This window comes from Haplochromis burtoni, unplaced genomic scaffold, assembly GCF_018398535.1.
Source record: "Haplochromis burtoni strain Fernald_Lab_line unplaced genomic scaffold, NCSU_Asbu1 Contig_441, whole genome shotgun sequence".
Lineage (NCBI taxonomy): Eukaryota > Metazoa > Chordata > Actinopteri > Cichliformes > Cichlidae > Haplochromis > Haplochromis burtoni.
This window is the reverse complement of record NW_024582802.1, coordinates 188,711-206,826: the sequence shown is the minus strand read 5'-3', so window position 1 is coordinate 206,826 and position 18,116 is coordinate 188,711. Positions and strand designations below refer to the sequence as shown.

Genomic DNA, 18,116 nt, shown 5'->3' with positions numbered 1-18,116 from the left:
GCAACAAGTGTCTTCAATTTTGAGTCATTGTGTGTAGTGAATGACGCCAGGTGTGTTCCCTGTGTTCAAAGATTGGTGACTGTGGCAAGCATTTTGCATCACATGGGCTTTCATTTGAGGATATGAGCAGAGTTGTTTTGCAACATGTGTTTTAGCAAGGAAAAATGTGTTTAGATTACTGGTCATTTGGGTTACAGGATTGACTTTTGTGTTTTAACATTTGAGAAAAACTGTAATAGAGAGTTAATCCTTTAAAGCCCACCATAGAGCCAAGTTCGCCAGAGCTTATCTTTATATCTTTACATGCTGTAGTGCAATTTTTGGAGCATTTTAAGTTGCTATACATCAATACAAACGATATATCCTAAAGTTTAATAATATGTATATATTAAGTCCTTAGTTACTAACGTGCAAATAAGTGCAATAAACTAAAAAAATAAAATAAAATAATTTTAATTTTTTTACACATATTTGTAGTCACAGAAATTTCAGATATGTCCCTCAAAACTGTAAATGTACAAAAAAGTTGCATAAAATAATTTCTAACCACGGGAAATTTATTTTGCACAGTGTGCCTGGTCTCCTTCGTTCTTTAGTAACAAATAAGTTACTGTTCCATAGCTGTCCTCAGATGCATCTGCGAAATGATGTAACTGAGCAGTTTTTACAGTTCCAACACTGTTGGTTTTAAAACAACGATCAACCTTAAACTCCTCCAGCTTGTAGAGCTCTTGCATCCAAATAGTCCATTCCTTTATAACTGCATCAGGTAATGCATCATCCCATCCAATCTTTTTACGACACAGATTTTGCAGACTCTTTTTAGCATTTAAGATTACTGGTGCCAACATTCCTAAGGGGTCATAAACAGAGCTGACTACAGAAAGGATGCCACGTCTTGTCAAAGGTTGATCTCTTAGAGTGATTCTGAACTTGAAAACGTCAGACTCCACACACCATTGAACGCCCAAAACTCTTTCCACTGGAAGCTCATCACTGATCAGATTCTTTATTTTGTTTGCTCTGTTACTTTCAGGTATTACAGCCAACACATTACGACTGTTACTTATCCATTTGTTCAGTGGAAAGCCTCCTTTCAAACATATGGCACAGAGTTCACGATAGAGATCTATCGCATCCTCTTCTGTGGCTGCTGAGACGAGACAATCGTCAACGTAAAAGTTGTTCAAGATTGTATCCACGGCTTGAAGGCTAAACTGTTGTTTATGATCTTCAGCACATTTCCTTAGTGCAAAATTTGCACAACTGGGAGATGATGTTGCTCCAAACACATGAAACGAGTTTTGTGATCTTCCCATTCTTTATACTCAGTTCACTATGCCTGTCCATAAAGGAAACATTCCTCACCAGAACGATATAATCCGGTGGCCATATTTGAAGTCTGTACATCTGCCAGAAATTGACTCTGAAATTGATTTGCTAATTGGCTCGAATGTGCCAAAGGCTCTGGAACCACTGGATGTCATTAGAAGTGTTGGAGATGGACCGTATGCTGTTAAAACTGTCCTTGGCTGGACAGTGAACGGACCTTTGGGTGAGACTCAAACTGAAGTTCACAATCAGCCACAGATAAGTGTCAATAGAGTTTCAGTGGTGAAACTTGATGAGCTGTGGAATCAGCAGTTTAAAACTGATTTTCCAGAGTGTGCCAGAGATGAGAAAGAACCTTCTAAGGAAGACCAACAGTTTTTGGATAAAGTTTCCAATACTGCTAAGCTACATAATGGTCATTATTATATTGGACTCCCATTGAAAGACTTAAAGGTCTGCATGCCAGATAATAAAAGTGTTGCTGAACAACGCCTTCAGAATCTGAAGAAAAGACTTATGAAGAACTCTACTTTTCTGCAGGACTATAACAGCTTTATGTCAGATATGATCTCTGAAGGTTATGCAGAAAAGGTACCAGAAGACAACTTAGAACGGACGGATGGCAGGAAATGGTATTTGCCGCACCATGGTGTTCTGCATCCGCAAAAGAAAACCCTTAGAGTGGTGTTTGACTGTGGAGCCAAGTATCAAGGAGTGTCGCTAAATAGCAAGCTCTTACAAGGTCCAGACTTGACCAGCACGTTAATTGGAGTTCTGACAAGATTTCGTAAAGAACCTGTTGTCATTGCTGCAGACATTAAGGCCATGTTTCACCAGGTTAAAATACCAGAGGAGGATCGAGATATGTTGAGATTCCTTTGGTGGCCCAACGGAGATTACACTCAAGCCATGGTTGAATATAGGATGACAGTACATGTGTTTGGAGCAACATCATCTCCCAGTTGTGCAAATTTTGCACTAAGGAAATGTGCTGAAGATCATAAACAACAGTTTAGCCTTCAAGCCGTGGATACAATCTTGAACAACTTTTACGTTGACGATTGTCTCGTCTCAGCAGCCACAGAAGAGGATGCGATAGATCTCTATCGTGAACTCTGTGCCATATGTTTGAAAGGAGGCTTTCCACTGAACAAATGGATAAGTAACAGTCGTAATGTGTTGGCTGTAATACCTGAAAGTAACAGAGCAAACAAAATAAAGGATCTAGACTTGATCAGTGATGAACTTCCAGTGGAAAGAGTTTTGGGCGTTCAATGGTGTGTGGAATCTGACGTTTTCAAGTTCAGAATCACTCTGAGAGATCGACCTTTGACAAGACGTGGCATCCTTTCTGTAGTCAGCTCTGTTTATGACCCCTTAGGAATGTTGGCACCAGTAATCTTAACTGCTAAAAAGATTCTGCAAAATCTGTGTCGAAAAAAGATTGGATGGGATGATGCATTACCTGATGCAGTTATACAAGAATGGACTATTTGGATGCAAGAGCTCTACAAGCTGGAGGAGTTCAAGGTTGATCGTTGTTTTAAAACCAACAGTTTTGGAACTGTAAAAACTGCTCAGTTGCATCATTTCGCAGATGCATCTGAGGACAGCTATGGAACATTAACTTATTTGTTACTAAAGAACGAACAAGACCAGGCACACTGTGCATTCATTATGGGAAGAAATTATTTTATGCAACTTTTTTGTACATTTACAGTTTTGAGGGATATCTTAAATTTCTCTAACTAGAAATATATGTTAAAAAAAAAGATTTTCATTTTATTTTTTTTAGTTTATTGCACTTTTTTGCAATTTATGTAATTACTATGCACTTAATGCATACATATTATTAAATATAATGTTGTATTGATGTATAGCAACTTGAAATGCTCCCAAAAATTGCACTACAGCATGTAAAATATAATATAAGCTCTGGCGGACTTGGTTCTATGGTAGGTCTTAAAGGTTAATATAAGTTTTTCTCAAATATAAACACATGTCACATGAAGACACAATTCACAAAACACAACCCTCTGTACTCATAAATCTAAACACATTTTTCCTTGCTAAAACACATGTTGCAAAACAACTCTGCTCATATCCTCAAATGAAAGCCCATGTGATGCAAAATGCTTGCCACAGTCACCAATCTTTGAACACAGGGAACACACCTGGCGTCATTCACTACACACAATGACTCAAAATTGAAGACACTTGTTGCTAATGCTGTACCCACATGTAAAAGCAAGTTCAGAGTGCACAGTATGCTGAAGATGCCAAACAAACACAATGGATGAAGGCAGAGTCAGGGGAAGAGGAATTTGATGCAGAGGAGGGAGAAGAGCTGGCCCTGGAAGAAGAGGAGCAGGCCAATGAGGAAGAGGAGTTCAAATGAGAGGAGGAAGAGGAGCGACCAACGAGGAAGAGGAGAAGGCCAACATGGGAGAGGAGAAGGTCCAGGAGGGAGAGCAAGACAACCTCGCACCATCATTACGGACGAGATGCGAGCAACAGCTCAGCGACATGATGCCGCACAGTGATTGTGGTGTGTGTGTGGTGTGAATAACGTAAATAAAAAAACTTCACACCCTGTTCATGTTTTCAAGATTACTGTTGTGTGCAATAGATTCTGTTTTTGCATTGAGTTGTGTTACAGTAGTGTACGTACATGCAGGATTTTCTATAGATTTATACTACTCATATGAAACTCACAAATCTAAATGCCTAATCCTCTGCAGAGATCTACGACGATCCGTTACTGTATAGTTTCTAAAATATGCATTGGCAGTTATGAAACAAAGAACCTTCTCACAAATTGAGCATTGTGTTTTCAATTGTTTTGCTGTAGTGTGTAATGCTGTGTATAGTGTTTACAGTTTTGACAGCTTCGAGCTGCTCTCTTGGTGTGGGAGTTTGAGTTTTGCAGTGGGAAGGTGTGGTTGTGTTTATGTAGCTTTAGAGAAGGGTGTTGTGTTTGGACATTGGGGGACCTGGTGGTAACGTTTGTGACATGTGTTTTAGCATTTGAGAAAAACTGTAATAAAAACAATGTGTTCCTAACCCAGAGACACATGACCTGAGGGGTTATGTTTACAGGTTGTTTTTCTTCTATCTTATTTTCATGAACATAATATCTCTGAAACACTTTCTTCAATTTTCTTTTTTCAGACTTTCACTCTTTTTGACTTATAACAAGCGGGGATTTTCACCAAATTTCACATTAGGTTGGCACTTTTGGATTGACTGGACACTTAGCTTTAGTACCTAACTAAAGCTAATCTGGAGCGATTGAACTCTTCTGTTGCGTGTAAAGATGTTTGGAACTTGTAGCCTCTTTGGAGCATATTACATGCTGTCATGGCAACAACTTTGCATTCTGTCCAAATTGGCTGTTTTGCCAACCATACCTAACAAACATACCCGTGAAGGACCACTGTGGGCGGGTATGGGTGAACTATGGGACTGTGTGGGCAGGGCAAACCCACATTTATTCTATGCGGTCCCCACTGTGTGTTACACAGAGTCCACAGCAGTATTTGATTTCAAATACCTTTTTATTGAAGTCCTCCAAGGTCTTCAGTACAAATTAAATGAATCTGTATGCTTGGATTTCTACTACAATGTCACTGCTGTTGCAAACAACACCCAGGAAATCGTATTATAGGTTTTTCAAAACCCAGCCATTATTTTGTGCAACTGAATAATTAAAGGCAGATTTTAGACTTGATTTAATTGTTTTTATCAGAAGTACTACATCCAGCTGCATCCCTATATTGACACTTCCTATCTGAAATCCATAATACTCCCATGGGATGCACTCGTAAGGAAAACAGTAATCACCAGTTCCGGTATCACCTAGACTATCCAATAAAAACAAAGGACTAAAAAAGCAAAGCTCATCATTGGATGCTGCTGAGTGACGTCAGTGGAGTGTAGGCTTTAGGACCCAGCAGCAAGGAGGCTTCCTTGTATATGCCGTTGTGATGATCTGCAGGCAGACGTGCGGGGAGGAACGCGCATCTCCGGTGCTGAAGCAGAAGGCTGGAGGAAGGGCAGGACAGCATCACCCGGTAAGACACTCAACAGTTGTTCTGTGTGTGCGCATTGATTTAGCTCCTGATATCACTGATGGAACCGTTAACTCTCCCTGTTATATACAGTATATGTATTATATAGAAATTCAACTTCATTTAGAGACGATTGGAGCAGAAAAGTCTCTGCCACAGTGACACATATTCATGGGACGGGTGATCTCTCGTGATAGCTCAATTTTCATGCATGTTTCCTCACGCGATTCTGACTGCGTGTCGTGATAGTGTTTTGACATAGGTGTGCGTCGGTATTCAGGGTAATAGCTTATAGGCTTTTCACGATGCAACCCCCCCTGTTGGGATGTGAGTGGCGTTGGTATACACACAGCAGGGATTTGTTGCTTTAGTCTTGAAACTTTTATCTTAAAAGGTTGAAATCGAAATTATATTGGAATCGAAATATTGTTCATGTCAAATTGTCGAATTCATACCTAAAATAATTTATTTAAAAAAAACAAAAAGACTCTGAATTAAAAATCAATCAATAAGCCAATGACATCATCAAAGCTATAAAAGCCCTTTTTAAGTTATTTTGTATACATTTTATCAACCTTACTGTTTCAAATATTTTGTATACATTTCCTGACTTCAGACTTCTGGTTTACATTATTTTATTTTAAAAATGTGAGAAATGTAAAATGGTTTAAATATATATATTTTTAATTTCTTCTATAAGGCACAAAGATGAATGATCATCCACTGGACAAAGGCATATTTCTAACATAAAATAAAGTATAATCCCTTTACTTTCTTTTTCGGTCTTTACACAAACTGTATATAAAAGATAAACATAAGGCTTAAAAGGCTTCTTTCTCATGGATACTTTGTGCTTTCAAAAAGAAAGTAATTTATGGTCTCAGTCACTAGTTTTAAGTATTACTGAAAATAACATCTTCTCTTTAAAATGTGGTAAAAAAAAAATAATGTTACTAATACTAATAGTACTAAAACAGTAATCTTAAGGTATGTCTGACAATTCAAAATCAAAAACAGCACCACTGAAAGTTAAGAGCTGCTAAAATAACAATGAAGAAAATCCAATGAAATTGTCAGCGTGGCTTTTTTCCTGGGAGTTGCAATAAACATCCGGGCATCCACACAGAAGAGGGTTTATAAGATTTTGCTGAGTTAGAAGTTAGCAGGAAGTTAGCTACCTAGTTTAAATCTAAATATAATATTCCATCTGCTCACTCACTAAAAAACAGACAAAAAATACAGCTCTGCTGTTAGTTTGCACAGGAACAGACAGAAAACCATACAGCCGCAATGTGGGGAGGGTTCATGTGCTAAAATAATGTGCTAATATAACCACATTAGCAGAGGGAGGCTGTAGAATAAATTATTCTCAGTCTGCTGGAAAGAGTAAAGAGTGATTCAAATGTTGGGTACCTGGGACACCATGGGGTGCAGTGTACACAGTGAGCTGTTAAAAACTGAGCTTATAGATGTGCCGTGCATGAGTAATACTTATAAAAAGTTGAAAGGTCTAAAACAAACACAGATTTTTTTTGAAGTGTATTTCGATTAACTAAAGAAGACATAAACAAGTTAAGACACTTTGAACCAGGCACAGGGTTGATACACCATCACCTAAAATCAGATTACAGTGGCTATGTCTTTCTTTTATATACAGTCTCTGGGTTTTTGTGAACTCTTGAGAGAAATATGTACCTCATTAGCAGAAAAATGCTTCAAAATGCTGGATGTTGTGTTCATAGTGAAGTGTTTTTAGAGCGTTTTGATGAAAACAGCTGTCTGAAAATAAAGTGATGGTTTGAGTGAAGCTGGAATCAGCAGTTATTAACCTCAGTAAAAAAATACTCTCTGTTGAGCAGAACACAGGAAAGGGGACAATTGTGGGTTAATCAGTGTGAGTACACATTGTAAATTGATCCACTGTTACCATGGAAATATTGATTAGTGCTGTTTTAAAGTCCCAGCACAAAACAGTCATTCCTTCATGATATTATACCATAACTGTACTTTGTTCTTCCTATAAATAACAATAAACTATAGAGGACCAACCTATAAAGTTACAGAATTTACAATATTACATATATTTTTAATTCTTACCTTTCTTGGCTACAGAAAAGGAAAACAGCATTTTTTAAAAGCTAAAAATGGAAAAAATGTTACTGAAGTTGTTTTAAAAAAAATACACTTAAAATATTTTTGTAAAAGGAAAATTCAGATTTTATGTATTCAATAATTTATTTAGGTTTGGGGCAGTTACCATTAAAACTACATTACATGGCCTTAAAACTACATTCCCTAATTTTGTGAATGCATGCAGCAGAAAACTTAAAATGCAACATTTTAGCGTTTTGGCTCATCCGTCTGCGACGACAGAGTGCACTTGAGTTATTTGTGGATAAGCAGTGCAGCATAAATCAAGTCGATTTTAGCAGAGATGTAATGTTATCTGTTTTTCAAGGACACTCTGGACATTTTGGAAAGCAGATATCATCGTCCAAACAATAGTCCTAAGATATGTTCCTTATTGTGACTGTGTAATAATGTAGGATATTGCCCTGGGGACTGAGCATTGCACAGGCTCTGGTGGTTTTTAAAATTTGTTAGGTTGGTCACGTCACAATCCTGACAGCACGAGGCTTGAAATGCTTGTGTTTCGTAGAGACAAAGGATTGCTGATTGTTTAACAAGAGCCCAGCCTGCATTTCAATCCTTCTCTTTCTTCAGGGGATCGTAAATTAACTGATGGAGCCACTGGCTGTTTCCTCACTGTCCCACCAGCAGCTGAGCATCTAAGCAGCTAAGCCCACCCCTCCTCCACGCCAAAATAAAAACTGATATATAATTTGGATTTACATACAATACATGAAACTATCGGGTGTAAGTGGTGGTGCTGATGTATGGTTGTGAGGTAAAAGCCAATGATCGCTCCAGAGGACCAGTGAGTCTGTAAATCTCTGAGCTAGTCCATTACAAAGCATTATAGGGTGACATGTAACTCTCTGCTGTCTTATAAATAACAACTGGTTGAAGCAGATGAGGCTGAACAAGCATTAACAGCTGTATTAAAATAAGATAAGACTCTTTATATTTGAACAAGTTTTAACACTTACCAGTGGTTTATTTACCTAGTTAGTTAATAGTAAATACAGTGATGAGTTATTTTGATTTCTTTAATCTCTACTTTAGCAATTTTAATTGGAAAGAAATGATAAAAATTTCAGCATTAAACTGTTTTCTTGGTCTTTTACTGTACACACAATCTGTTTGCTGGTCAGTTCTTAAATAATCCACAAAGTTTTTGGAGACATAAAAAATGAATTACATGAGTCATCGATTGTTATGATGTCTGTCTAAAGTCTGTGACCACTATCTTATCTTTCCACTCGTGTAAGTGGGAGAGGGGAAAACATAAAACATGGGATCCATTGCATTGAGGTGAGGTGTCAGACTCGGTCAATCAACAACAAAACTCCTCGGGGTCTTTGGTTTGGGATAATTGTTGGAACCAAACTAACAACGTTTTCACACATACACTGCAGTGGCAATGGGACATTTTCTGTTTGTTATCATCTTGGAACATCTGATTAAATTATGATATATCTGTCACCTCGATGTATTTAAACTACTGAGGCCACATTTTTTAGAATGTGTGGCTAACAAGATGTGCATTACATTAAAAAAATGAATATAAAGTGTGCACTCTTTGTTTCATTTGACAGTTTTGATTCTTTGTGGGTGTTCACAGATCCTGTCTACTAAAAATCTTTCTTCTCTGCCAATCAGCATAACTTGGGTCTAGAGCTGTTGATGCACATGATGTATCACAGTGAAGACTTGTGAACTGAGAGCTAGCCATGCACCTCTCTGATTCTTCATAATTACAGAGAACAGATGTTGTTGCAGTTATTAGAACATAGGCACTTCATGCAGGACTGAATTAGACACAAACTAAATCCCCGTCTTGCTGTTGCTTTTATTGATTTTTTCCAGCTTCTCCATTTGCCTTCTTTAAGATACAGCCCTAAAGAACTATGGGAGGTGTTGCATTGGATGTGGGTGATTCCAGGGTGAAGGCTCCAGACGGAGGCTGGGGCTGGGCAGTGCTGGCTGGCTGTTTTGTCATCACAGGCTTCTCCTATGCTTTCCCAAAAGCGATCAGCGTGTTTTTCAAAGAGCTGATCAGGGAGTTTGGTGTTGGATACAGCGACACTGCATGGATCTCCTCTATACTGCTGGCCATGCTCTATGGCACAGGTAGGCTGTTACACGTTGTTCAGTATTCACATTTTTTTAAACTCTTTGTACTTGGAAGCATTATGTACCTATGCAGTTCTTTAATTTAAAAAATACTGCAATAGAAGCTTTTTGAAACTCCCTTTTGCCCCATTTCATCCTAAACATTTGTTAGAAATATGTTATTTTCAAGATAAGGATCGAGCACTGAACACTGGAGACAGGCACAGAACAAAACTCCACAGTCTGCAGCCCTGGATCAAACATAACAGGAATCCCGGAAGTGTGAGCAGGACAGAAAGAGGGAAACACACACCATGCTCAGATGTCATGTTTTCAGCTAGTAGCTCTTTGCGAATCGACTTATTGGTGCAAAAATTTATTTTTTTTGCTGTCAAACTGTGTAATCCATGGCATCACCTGAAGATTCAGATTAAGAAATTGGAACAAATTGTGTGTTAATTAAAAAGTGTCTCTTTGCAAATTTGTCTGACGTGCAGACACAAACACTGGTTCGTTTCTTGAGCTTTGTGTAAAGAAATAAGGGTTAGCTCGAGGATTTGATGATCTCATTTTGAAAAGAATGTATCTGCATATTCTCAGAGGGATATTTTATATCATATTAACAATGATATAAAATGTGAAATTTTGGAAAATGCTTGTGTTTGTACCTTAATACTCGCCGCTTTTCTTTTCATGTGCTGCACACTGCGCCTGATGCATGCAGTCATACTATGTTACACTTTGTCCAGGTCCCCTGTGCAGCGTGCTGGTGAACCGCTTCGGCTGTCGTCCAGTCATGATGGTGGGGGGCCTCTTTGCCTCTCTGGGAATGATTCTGGCCTCCTTTGCCACAAGTATCATCCACATCTACCTCACTGCTGGAGTCATTACAGGTCACGAACACTTGTACATTGTCAAATAAAATCACACAATGCTTTACGCCCAATAAATTAAGAATAGATTACAATACAATTATTAGAAGAATGCATTAATGTTTTTCCTATATTTCAATACATCATAATCAAATTATCCCTGCTTGCTCTGCATTTGTTTTTCCTTCCTGCTCCCTCCCCCATTGGGCTTTTTATAAGCTGCTTAGGTTTATAAACACCAAAAGGTGCTTTGTAAGGTACACCGGCTTACAACTACTTGGTTAAGTTTGGGAAATATTGTGGTCTGGGGTCAAATAAGCCCCTTCACCAAAGGACACCTTGTGTTTAACTGAGACAAGCCTGCAGCTTTGATAATGAGAACACCCCGGTGTGCTGCCTGGGTTAAGGTTACAGTGAAAGTATACTCCACCGCAAGTGCTTATCGGATCATTGAGCAGCATTTGAAACCGTAATGTAGGTTAGTGGTACAAAGGTTACAAGGTAACAACACCACAAATACTTTACAGGAGATGCTGTCAGAAAGTTTGCATCATTATACCATTAAGATATATTAAATCATATGGCTGATGTCATGTAAACAAGCTCTGCATGAGCATATCTCAAACATTAGAGTAAGGTTAGAAACATCTTGAAATGCTTTGTCTCCACATCATGTAGAAATGTAGGGAAAAAGAAAACTATGTTAATGAAAGCAGGTAAGTTCAAGTTAAAAAGGCTGAAGAGTGTAACCCTTTCTTTTATTTGCTGCAGGTCTTGGATTAGCCCTGAACTTCCAACCTTCTCTGATTATGTTGAACCGCTACTTCAGCGAGAAGCGTCCTCTGGCCAATGGCCTTTCAGCAGCAGGAAGCCCCGTGGCCCTTTGCTGCCTCTCGCCACTGGGACAGGTGCTTCAGTATCAGTATGGATGGAGGGGAGGATTTCTTATCCTTGGTGGTATCCTGCTGAACTGCTGTGTGTGCGGGGCCCTCATGAAGCCTCTGGTGGCCCCAAAGAACCTTAAGGCCAAGAGCTTCGAAGAGGACAATGACAAGGAGGAAGAGGGGAAAGAGGAGAAGAAGAAGCCAAAAGCCAAACTTCTGGACTTCTCCGTGTTTAAAGATGGTGGCTTTGTCATCTATACTGTGGCGGCATCCATCATGGTGCTGGGACTGTTCGTGCCTCCTGTATTTGTTGTTAGTTACGCTAAGGAGCTGGGAAATGAAGACACCAAATCTGCTTTACTGCTTACTATCCTGGGATTCATTGATATTTTTGCACGGCCAACGTGCGGTATAATCGCTGGACTCAAATGGGTCCGGCCTCGCTGCGTCTACCTCTTCAGCTTTGCTATGCTCTTCAATGGAGTCACTGACCTGATTGGCTCACAGGTGAGTGATCACATACTTCCTTGAACTGGAAAATGAAGTCCAAACATTGAAGGTTTCTGTTCATTATTTTGTGTTTGTTCCCAGGCCAAAGACTATGCCTCTCTGGTGGTATTCTGTGTCTTTTTTGGCGTCTCCTATGGGATGGTGGGTGCCCTACAGTTTGAAGTTCTCATGGCAATTGTCGGTACTGAGAAGTTCTCCAGTGCCATTGGCCTTGTGCTTCTCATGGAGGCCATTGCTGTGCTGGTGGGGCCACCGGGTGCAGGTCAGTGTCACCATCCTGGGCCATTTGACCCAGCGCCTCTGTGTATGTGTTCCCGTTACTTCCTGTTTTACTTTGGTAGTCTCCCATCTGTGCCATGTTTTGCTTTGCTTCTCTTACTTTGACGGTACCCTGTCTCATGTGTTATGTTTAGCTTTGCGTCCCAGCTGTGTTCCTCATGAGCTTCCTGTTCCCTCGTCATTCCCTGTGTATTTAAGCCTTTTGTTTTCTTCTGTCGAGTGTCGCAGTCTCCCTCATTCATGGCTGTGTGTTTCCCAGTTTGCCTCTTTGTTTACTTGTTCATACATGTCCCAGTATAGTTTTGCATCATTTCCCTTGTGTCAGCAATAAAGCTGCTTTTGAGTTTACATTTGGCCTCCGTGAAGTCTGCGTTTAAAAGGAAGACTTGTTTTATTTGGTAGTAGCTGTTGATCGTGAGCCAAACAGGAAGATATGAGGTTGTATCCAAGACCAACGGGTCATAGTTGGGACTTTAGTGATTATTTAATTGGCTCATGTCCTATACACAGTTCAGTAGCTGTAGAACCACTGTTAACAAAAATAACTTGAAGTAACTGTTCTCTGTACCACTTTATCACTATCTCAAATCATGTGAAAGATTTAAGATTTTCACCCACTCTTCTTTACAGCATTACTTCAGGTCATGGAGGTTTGCTGGCATTCAATTAAGCACAGCTCTCTTAAGGTCCCACCACAGTGTTTAAATCAGGTTGAGATCCATTGCAACACTTTTTTTTTCATATATTCTGTTGCAGCTTGGCCGCTGTGCTTGGGGTCAACATCCCGCTGCAACAAAACAAACACAAATCCTCACTCCTCCGCCACCGTGCATGAGATGTAGCGCTGTGCCTAATGGCCATCTCCACTTTGGTTTTATCTGTCCAGAGGACATTGTTCATGCTTGTTCATCTTTTTCTACCCTGGACAGTCATGAACATGCTAATTGTAGCCAGTAAAGACCAGGCTGGTAAACTGCCAAAATGATTTTTAAAGAGGTGTTCACATTACCTCTGGCAAACCTGATCTGGGCCACCAAAGGGCCGTCATTCTTTGCGGTATGTGGGCCATGTGTAAGTTGTGTGCAGCCACGGGCCAGTTGTAGACACACTGCTGGCCCAGATCTGTTTCAGCTCTGGCCCCAGATGTCAGCCTAATGTGTACCTTAATCAAGCCATGTAATAACAACATGTGCCAGAAGTGCTCTATACAACATGTCACATTCACCCAATCCACACTTTCTCTAAACTGAGTGCTTCCTAACTACATTCATTCACATACACTCTTGACATGCAGACTGGAGGAGCCAGGGATCGAACCACTAACCTTCCGATCAGTAGGTGACCTGCTCTACCTCCTGAGCTACAGCCACCCACTGGCAAAGATGAGTAAACCGTCACTAGGTTTTGGATAAAGTGTACACTCACAAACCTGTCAAACCTGCATTTGAAACGTTGGCTACCATAGCAGTATAGTATTGCAACATGGCATTTGGGTCTTCTAACTAAAATAGGAAAATAGGAACATAAACAGTGCCATCATTGCCAGACCTGGCCCACATCTGGTTGACATACACCCTGCCATGACACCAGTCAGTCAGAAGTGCCAGCTTGATGCCGGATCCAGGGAAGACCTGTTTTCTATGGGCCTGGGCCACATACACCAAACCACAATCGAGCCAGATATGGCATGCCATCGCATAAACAGTGGCGTCATTGCCAGACCTAGCACACATCTGGTTGACAAACACTGTGCCATGACACCGGTCAGTCAGAAGTGCCAGCTTGACACCAGATCCAGGCCAGACCTGCTTGCTATGTGGGTACATACCCTTTTAATTGCTTTGGACTGGTAAACATGCACTTAGTTGTTGTTTTTTTATTGGACTGCATGTATACTTCATAAAAACTGTTCATATGTTAGGGTTAGTCACTTTCTGTCTACAGTTTTATTGTACAGGATGATTTAAGCACATTTTATGAGTTATGAGTGCAGAAATTCAGATAATTAAAGAATCCATAAACGTGTCACTATATGTTTATTTAAACCAGCATCGCCACAAATGAAGCGAAATCATTTCTACTACATAATTGCATCTTTCACTGTGTTCTTCCGTTTCAGGCCGACTGCTCGATGCCACCAAGAAATACATGTACGTCTTCCTGCTGGCAGGAAGCGAGGTGGTCCTCTCCGCTGTGGTTCTAGCTACCTGCAACTTCTTCTTTATCAAAAGGAAGCCCCAGGAGCCATCTCACAAACTTGAGTGCATCACAGTCACAGATGACACCAAGACAGAAGTATGCAGCAGGCCTTTGGAGGTAAATGATGAAGAGGAGAAGGGAGAGAGAGAGGAGCAAGAGAAGGAAACAAAGAGGGAGGTATCGAAGGAGTTGAAGGAGGAGGAGGAAAAAGACAAAGAAAAAGTAGACGAGGTCAGGCCAAAGAGCGTAACAGTGGACTCACAGGAAGTGGAAAAGTTCTTGAAAGAGCCCCAACTAAATGGTGGCATGACCCCCAGTCCTGAAACATGCCTGTGAAAATGGGTAGAAGACGGGATTATTTTCCACACAGCTCAGTGACGTGAATGGGACCACACCGTACTGGATAGTTATTCCCCATGATGTAGTGTTTAACCCAGGTGTTCGTGTCTGATATGGCAGATTAGAGTCACTGCCGTATCAAATACTAATAGTTCTGTGAGCAATATTTTATCTCTAGATGTTTTTAGTGTGGTTAGCTGTCACAACACTGCCTTGTCTATACAGTTCATGTTAAAAGCCACCAGCAAATAAAGTTGAGGGATAATTTGAAAGAATATTCTGTGTTTTTACTTGAAAAAAAAAAACACATGAGAAATTCAGTAAATGTTGTGTAAACGGTTGATTCAGCTTGTTTTAAAGGGTCAGGAAAGCTTTATGTAATGATGGTTGTGTAATGACCAGAAGCTCCTCTCCACCCGATGTCCAAAGCTGCAAATGATCTTCCCACCTGATCTGTGCCGTCACCATTGAGATTGATAAAACTATGTTTTTTAGGACGAACTTTCTAAAGGTTGTTCCCAGTCAAGTGGTAGCTGTGTGTGGATTAGAAGCAGGCTCCAAATATTATTTGTAGCTTCACTGTGATGTTAGGATTAGTTTGATGTTTTAAAGAAGGAAGCAGTCGGTTCAGTCTGAAGTGCTTTTCGTTGAAGGTACCAGTCTCTCTTACCCTCCTTCACTATCAAGCATCAGATGTTTTCAATGCACTGTGGTACATGTGTTTGACTGTGGGTATCTGTTGTTGGGCTTAATGTGCTGATTGTGTTGTTCATCCCCCAAAAGCACCAAGTTACGCTACAAAGCAAATTATATACAGATAGGATAAAGACGCAGTATGTTTGTATGGACCAAAAGACAGGCTGACTATATGTGTGTCCCCTTAGGATGAAACAGGTGTGGTTAAAGCATCGATTTACTGATGACTATAAAGCTTTTTCCTCATGTTGCCTACATGCTTTGTACTGCCTGTACTGTTTGTGTTTCAGTGAAACAGAACATTAAAGGGATTGTTTTGGCTTTGTGTCACTCATTTTAATTTTCACAGAAATAAGTGCAGAGATGCAAACTTAGTGAATGTTTGAAAGATGGCAGAAAACATGAAAGGAACTCCTGGGATGGAACTGTGCAGACTTTTACCATTACTATTACTATTATGTTATTTTGTATAACTTTTGCAGGCACCTACCAGGAAGTTGTTTTACAGTGAGGAGAAAAAAGAAACATATTTTCTGTTATAAATATTATATCTCTCAGATTTGGATAAAGACCAAACACGTAGCTAAAAGAGAGTGACTATAGTAACTACTGCTCTATGTCTAAATCGGTAACTGAAAAAAAGCTGCAGGGTGCTTCCTGAAATACATTTTCTCAGCTGTGTTTGCAATACTTGGATTCATAACCATCGGTTCTCTCAGACCATTACTTTAAGTAAAATCTAAGAATCAATAAATAACATCTAAGTTGAAATCAAACGGGATTGTTACAATTCAGTAAGGAGACAGCAGGAAATATAACACAACAGCTGGGTGAACATTGAGATCTGTCAGTATCCATGGTGACGGGTGATTTCTCATGCAAAGATGAGTGAGTGGGGCTTTGTGTGCCACTTAGATTAGTAAAGGGCCATAATGGTTACATTTGGATCATTTAAAAGGTTGACTGGTTTGTAGGACGGCCTACCACAACAGCAACCTGCCTGCAATAAATGCTGGACGTCTTGTTTCTTTTAAATTGTGTATGTTATATGTTGTGTTTTAAACAAACAGAGCTTGTCGCTGATTGTTATGCTTTGTCTTCGTTTTGTTGTTTAAAGCTAAAACACGAGTCAGTGTTATTTGAATGTAGAGTATTTGCATTTCTGTGTGAAGCTGCAGTTAAACAGGTGGTGAGGAGATATGTGACTATGTGAGCTTATATACTCTCAAGCCCATGTTGTTTTTGTTTTTATTCCATTAACTGTGTTACCATGTTGACTGTTAATCTGAAAATGGAATAATGTCGCTGTTCGCACCTTACTACTAATTCCTGCTGAATGTCACATCAGTCAAATACGACCGATCCAGACTTTTGTTCTAAATGATTTGACTCTATTTTGTGTGGAAACCATATGTTCTAATGCAGAAATAAATCTTTACGACTGTGTAAATGTCTTGACTATAAAAATGTAATCTAAATACCTGTGTTCAAGTGTCTGTTTAAATCTATATTATTTATGTAAGAAAACTTTATTTATAAAATGACATTTTAGAATTGCACAAGAATTGCCTCAGAAATCATTGGCCACATGGTCCGTGGGGTGACCTAAAATATGATTGGCCCAACACCATTAAACAAGAGAATGTCTGTTTCACAACACCCTCACTATGTTCTTGTTCTCTCGCCTGTGCCACCCCATTAAATACATTACTGGAAATTGTTTTATTTTACATTTAATATAGTTTCAGTGTTGTTTTTGTTTTTGTGTGGATGGTGTGTGTCAGAGGCCAGACTTACAAAAGGCAGTGCACTCACAGTCTTATAGACATCCAAACATTCCCATGAATACCTCATCAGGCAAATTGCAATAACATTTTGACCAAACTAACAGATATTAAAACTAAACATAGTACCTCTATATTTTTCCATCCATCCATCGCATATCCTTTTCAGGGTCGCAGGGGGTGCTGGAGCCTATCCCAGGTGTCATAGCGCGAGAGGCGGGGTACACCCTGGACAGGTCGCCAGTCTGTTGCAGGGCTAACACACAAGGACAGACAACCATTCACACTCACATTCACACCTGTCGGCAATTTAGATTTTTCAATTAACCTATCCCCACAAAGTGCATGTCTTTGGCCTGCGGGAGGAAGCCGGAGTACCTGGGGAGAACATGCAAACTGCACATAGAAAGTAATATAATATAATTGCAAAAATAATTGTTTGCATGACAAGCAGTTATGCACTTTTTCTTAAGTGAGATTTAAAATGCCGAACACTTAAAATAATCACATATGTACGGTCATTGTACGTGTACTGTAGATTTATTGTTTCGTCTGGTGCTTCCATGCACCACAGCACATGGGGTCAGTAAAACACTGACGTAGACTGATGCCAACTGCTTTTAAGCAGACGAAGAAGAACAAGCGGGGGAAACTGAAAAAGGTTTCCGACCGGCGATGTTTCGCTGTTACACATAGTTGGAAAGTGCTACGCCAGGACTACAGGTGAAAAAAACCCTAATTCCTAGATTTTTAAATAGATGCAGTCAACACATGAGCAAGGTTAAACGTAAATGTCTTAGAGCTGTATCATTATGTTGGGATATTTTCTCTGTTTCTTACTACGGTGGGACATCATGCGGTACATGTCTGTTCCCTGCGGTTAGCTTTGCTAGCTACATGTTGACAATCTCTCTT

The 18,116-nt window shown here is 39.8% G+C and overlaps 1 protein-coding gene across 1 annotated transcript; it reads left to right on the top strand.

Annotated features, from left to right (window-relative positions):
- The first annotated feature begins 5,145 nt into the window (after positions 1–5,145).
- Positions 5,146–16,895, top strand: LOC121812130 (monocarboxylate transporter 4-like). The gene is made up of 6 exons (XM_042213421.1): positions 5,146–5,405; positions 9,393–9,656; positions 10,388–10,531; positions 11,282–11,901; positions 11,986–12,166; positions 14,303–16,895. Exons 2-6 carry the CDS (start codon positions 9,434–9,436, stop codon positions 14,716–14,718), a joined length of 1,584 nt encoding a protein of 527 aa, XP_042069355.1. The 5' UTR covers positions 5,146–5,405; positions 9,393–9,433; the 3' UTR covers positions 14,719–16,895.
- The last annotated feature ends 1,221 nt before the right edge of the window (positions 16,896–18,116 follow it).

What these genes read in the sequence shown, in the direction of transcription:
- LOC121812130 (XM_042213421.1), top strand. Translation starts at nt 9,434, where the DNA reads ATGGGAGGTGTTGCATTGGATGTGGGTGATTCCAGGGTGAAGGCTCCA. An exon ending in GGCCATGCTCTATGGCACAG is followed by an intron (nt 9,657 to 10,387) that starts GTAGGCTGTTAC and finishes CACTTTGTCCAG; the next exon opens with GTCCCCTGTGCAGCGTGCTG. An exon ending in CTGACCTGATTGGCTCACAG is followed by an intron (nt 11,902 to 11,985) that starts GTGAGTGATCAC and finishes GTTTGTTCCCAG; the next exon opens with GCCAAAGACTATGCCTCTCT.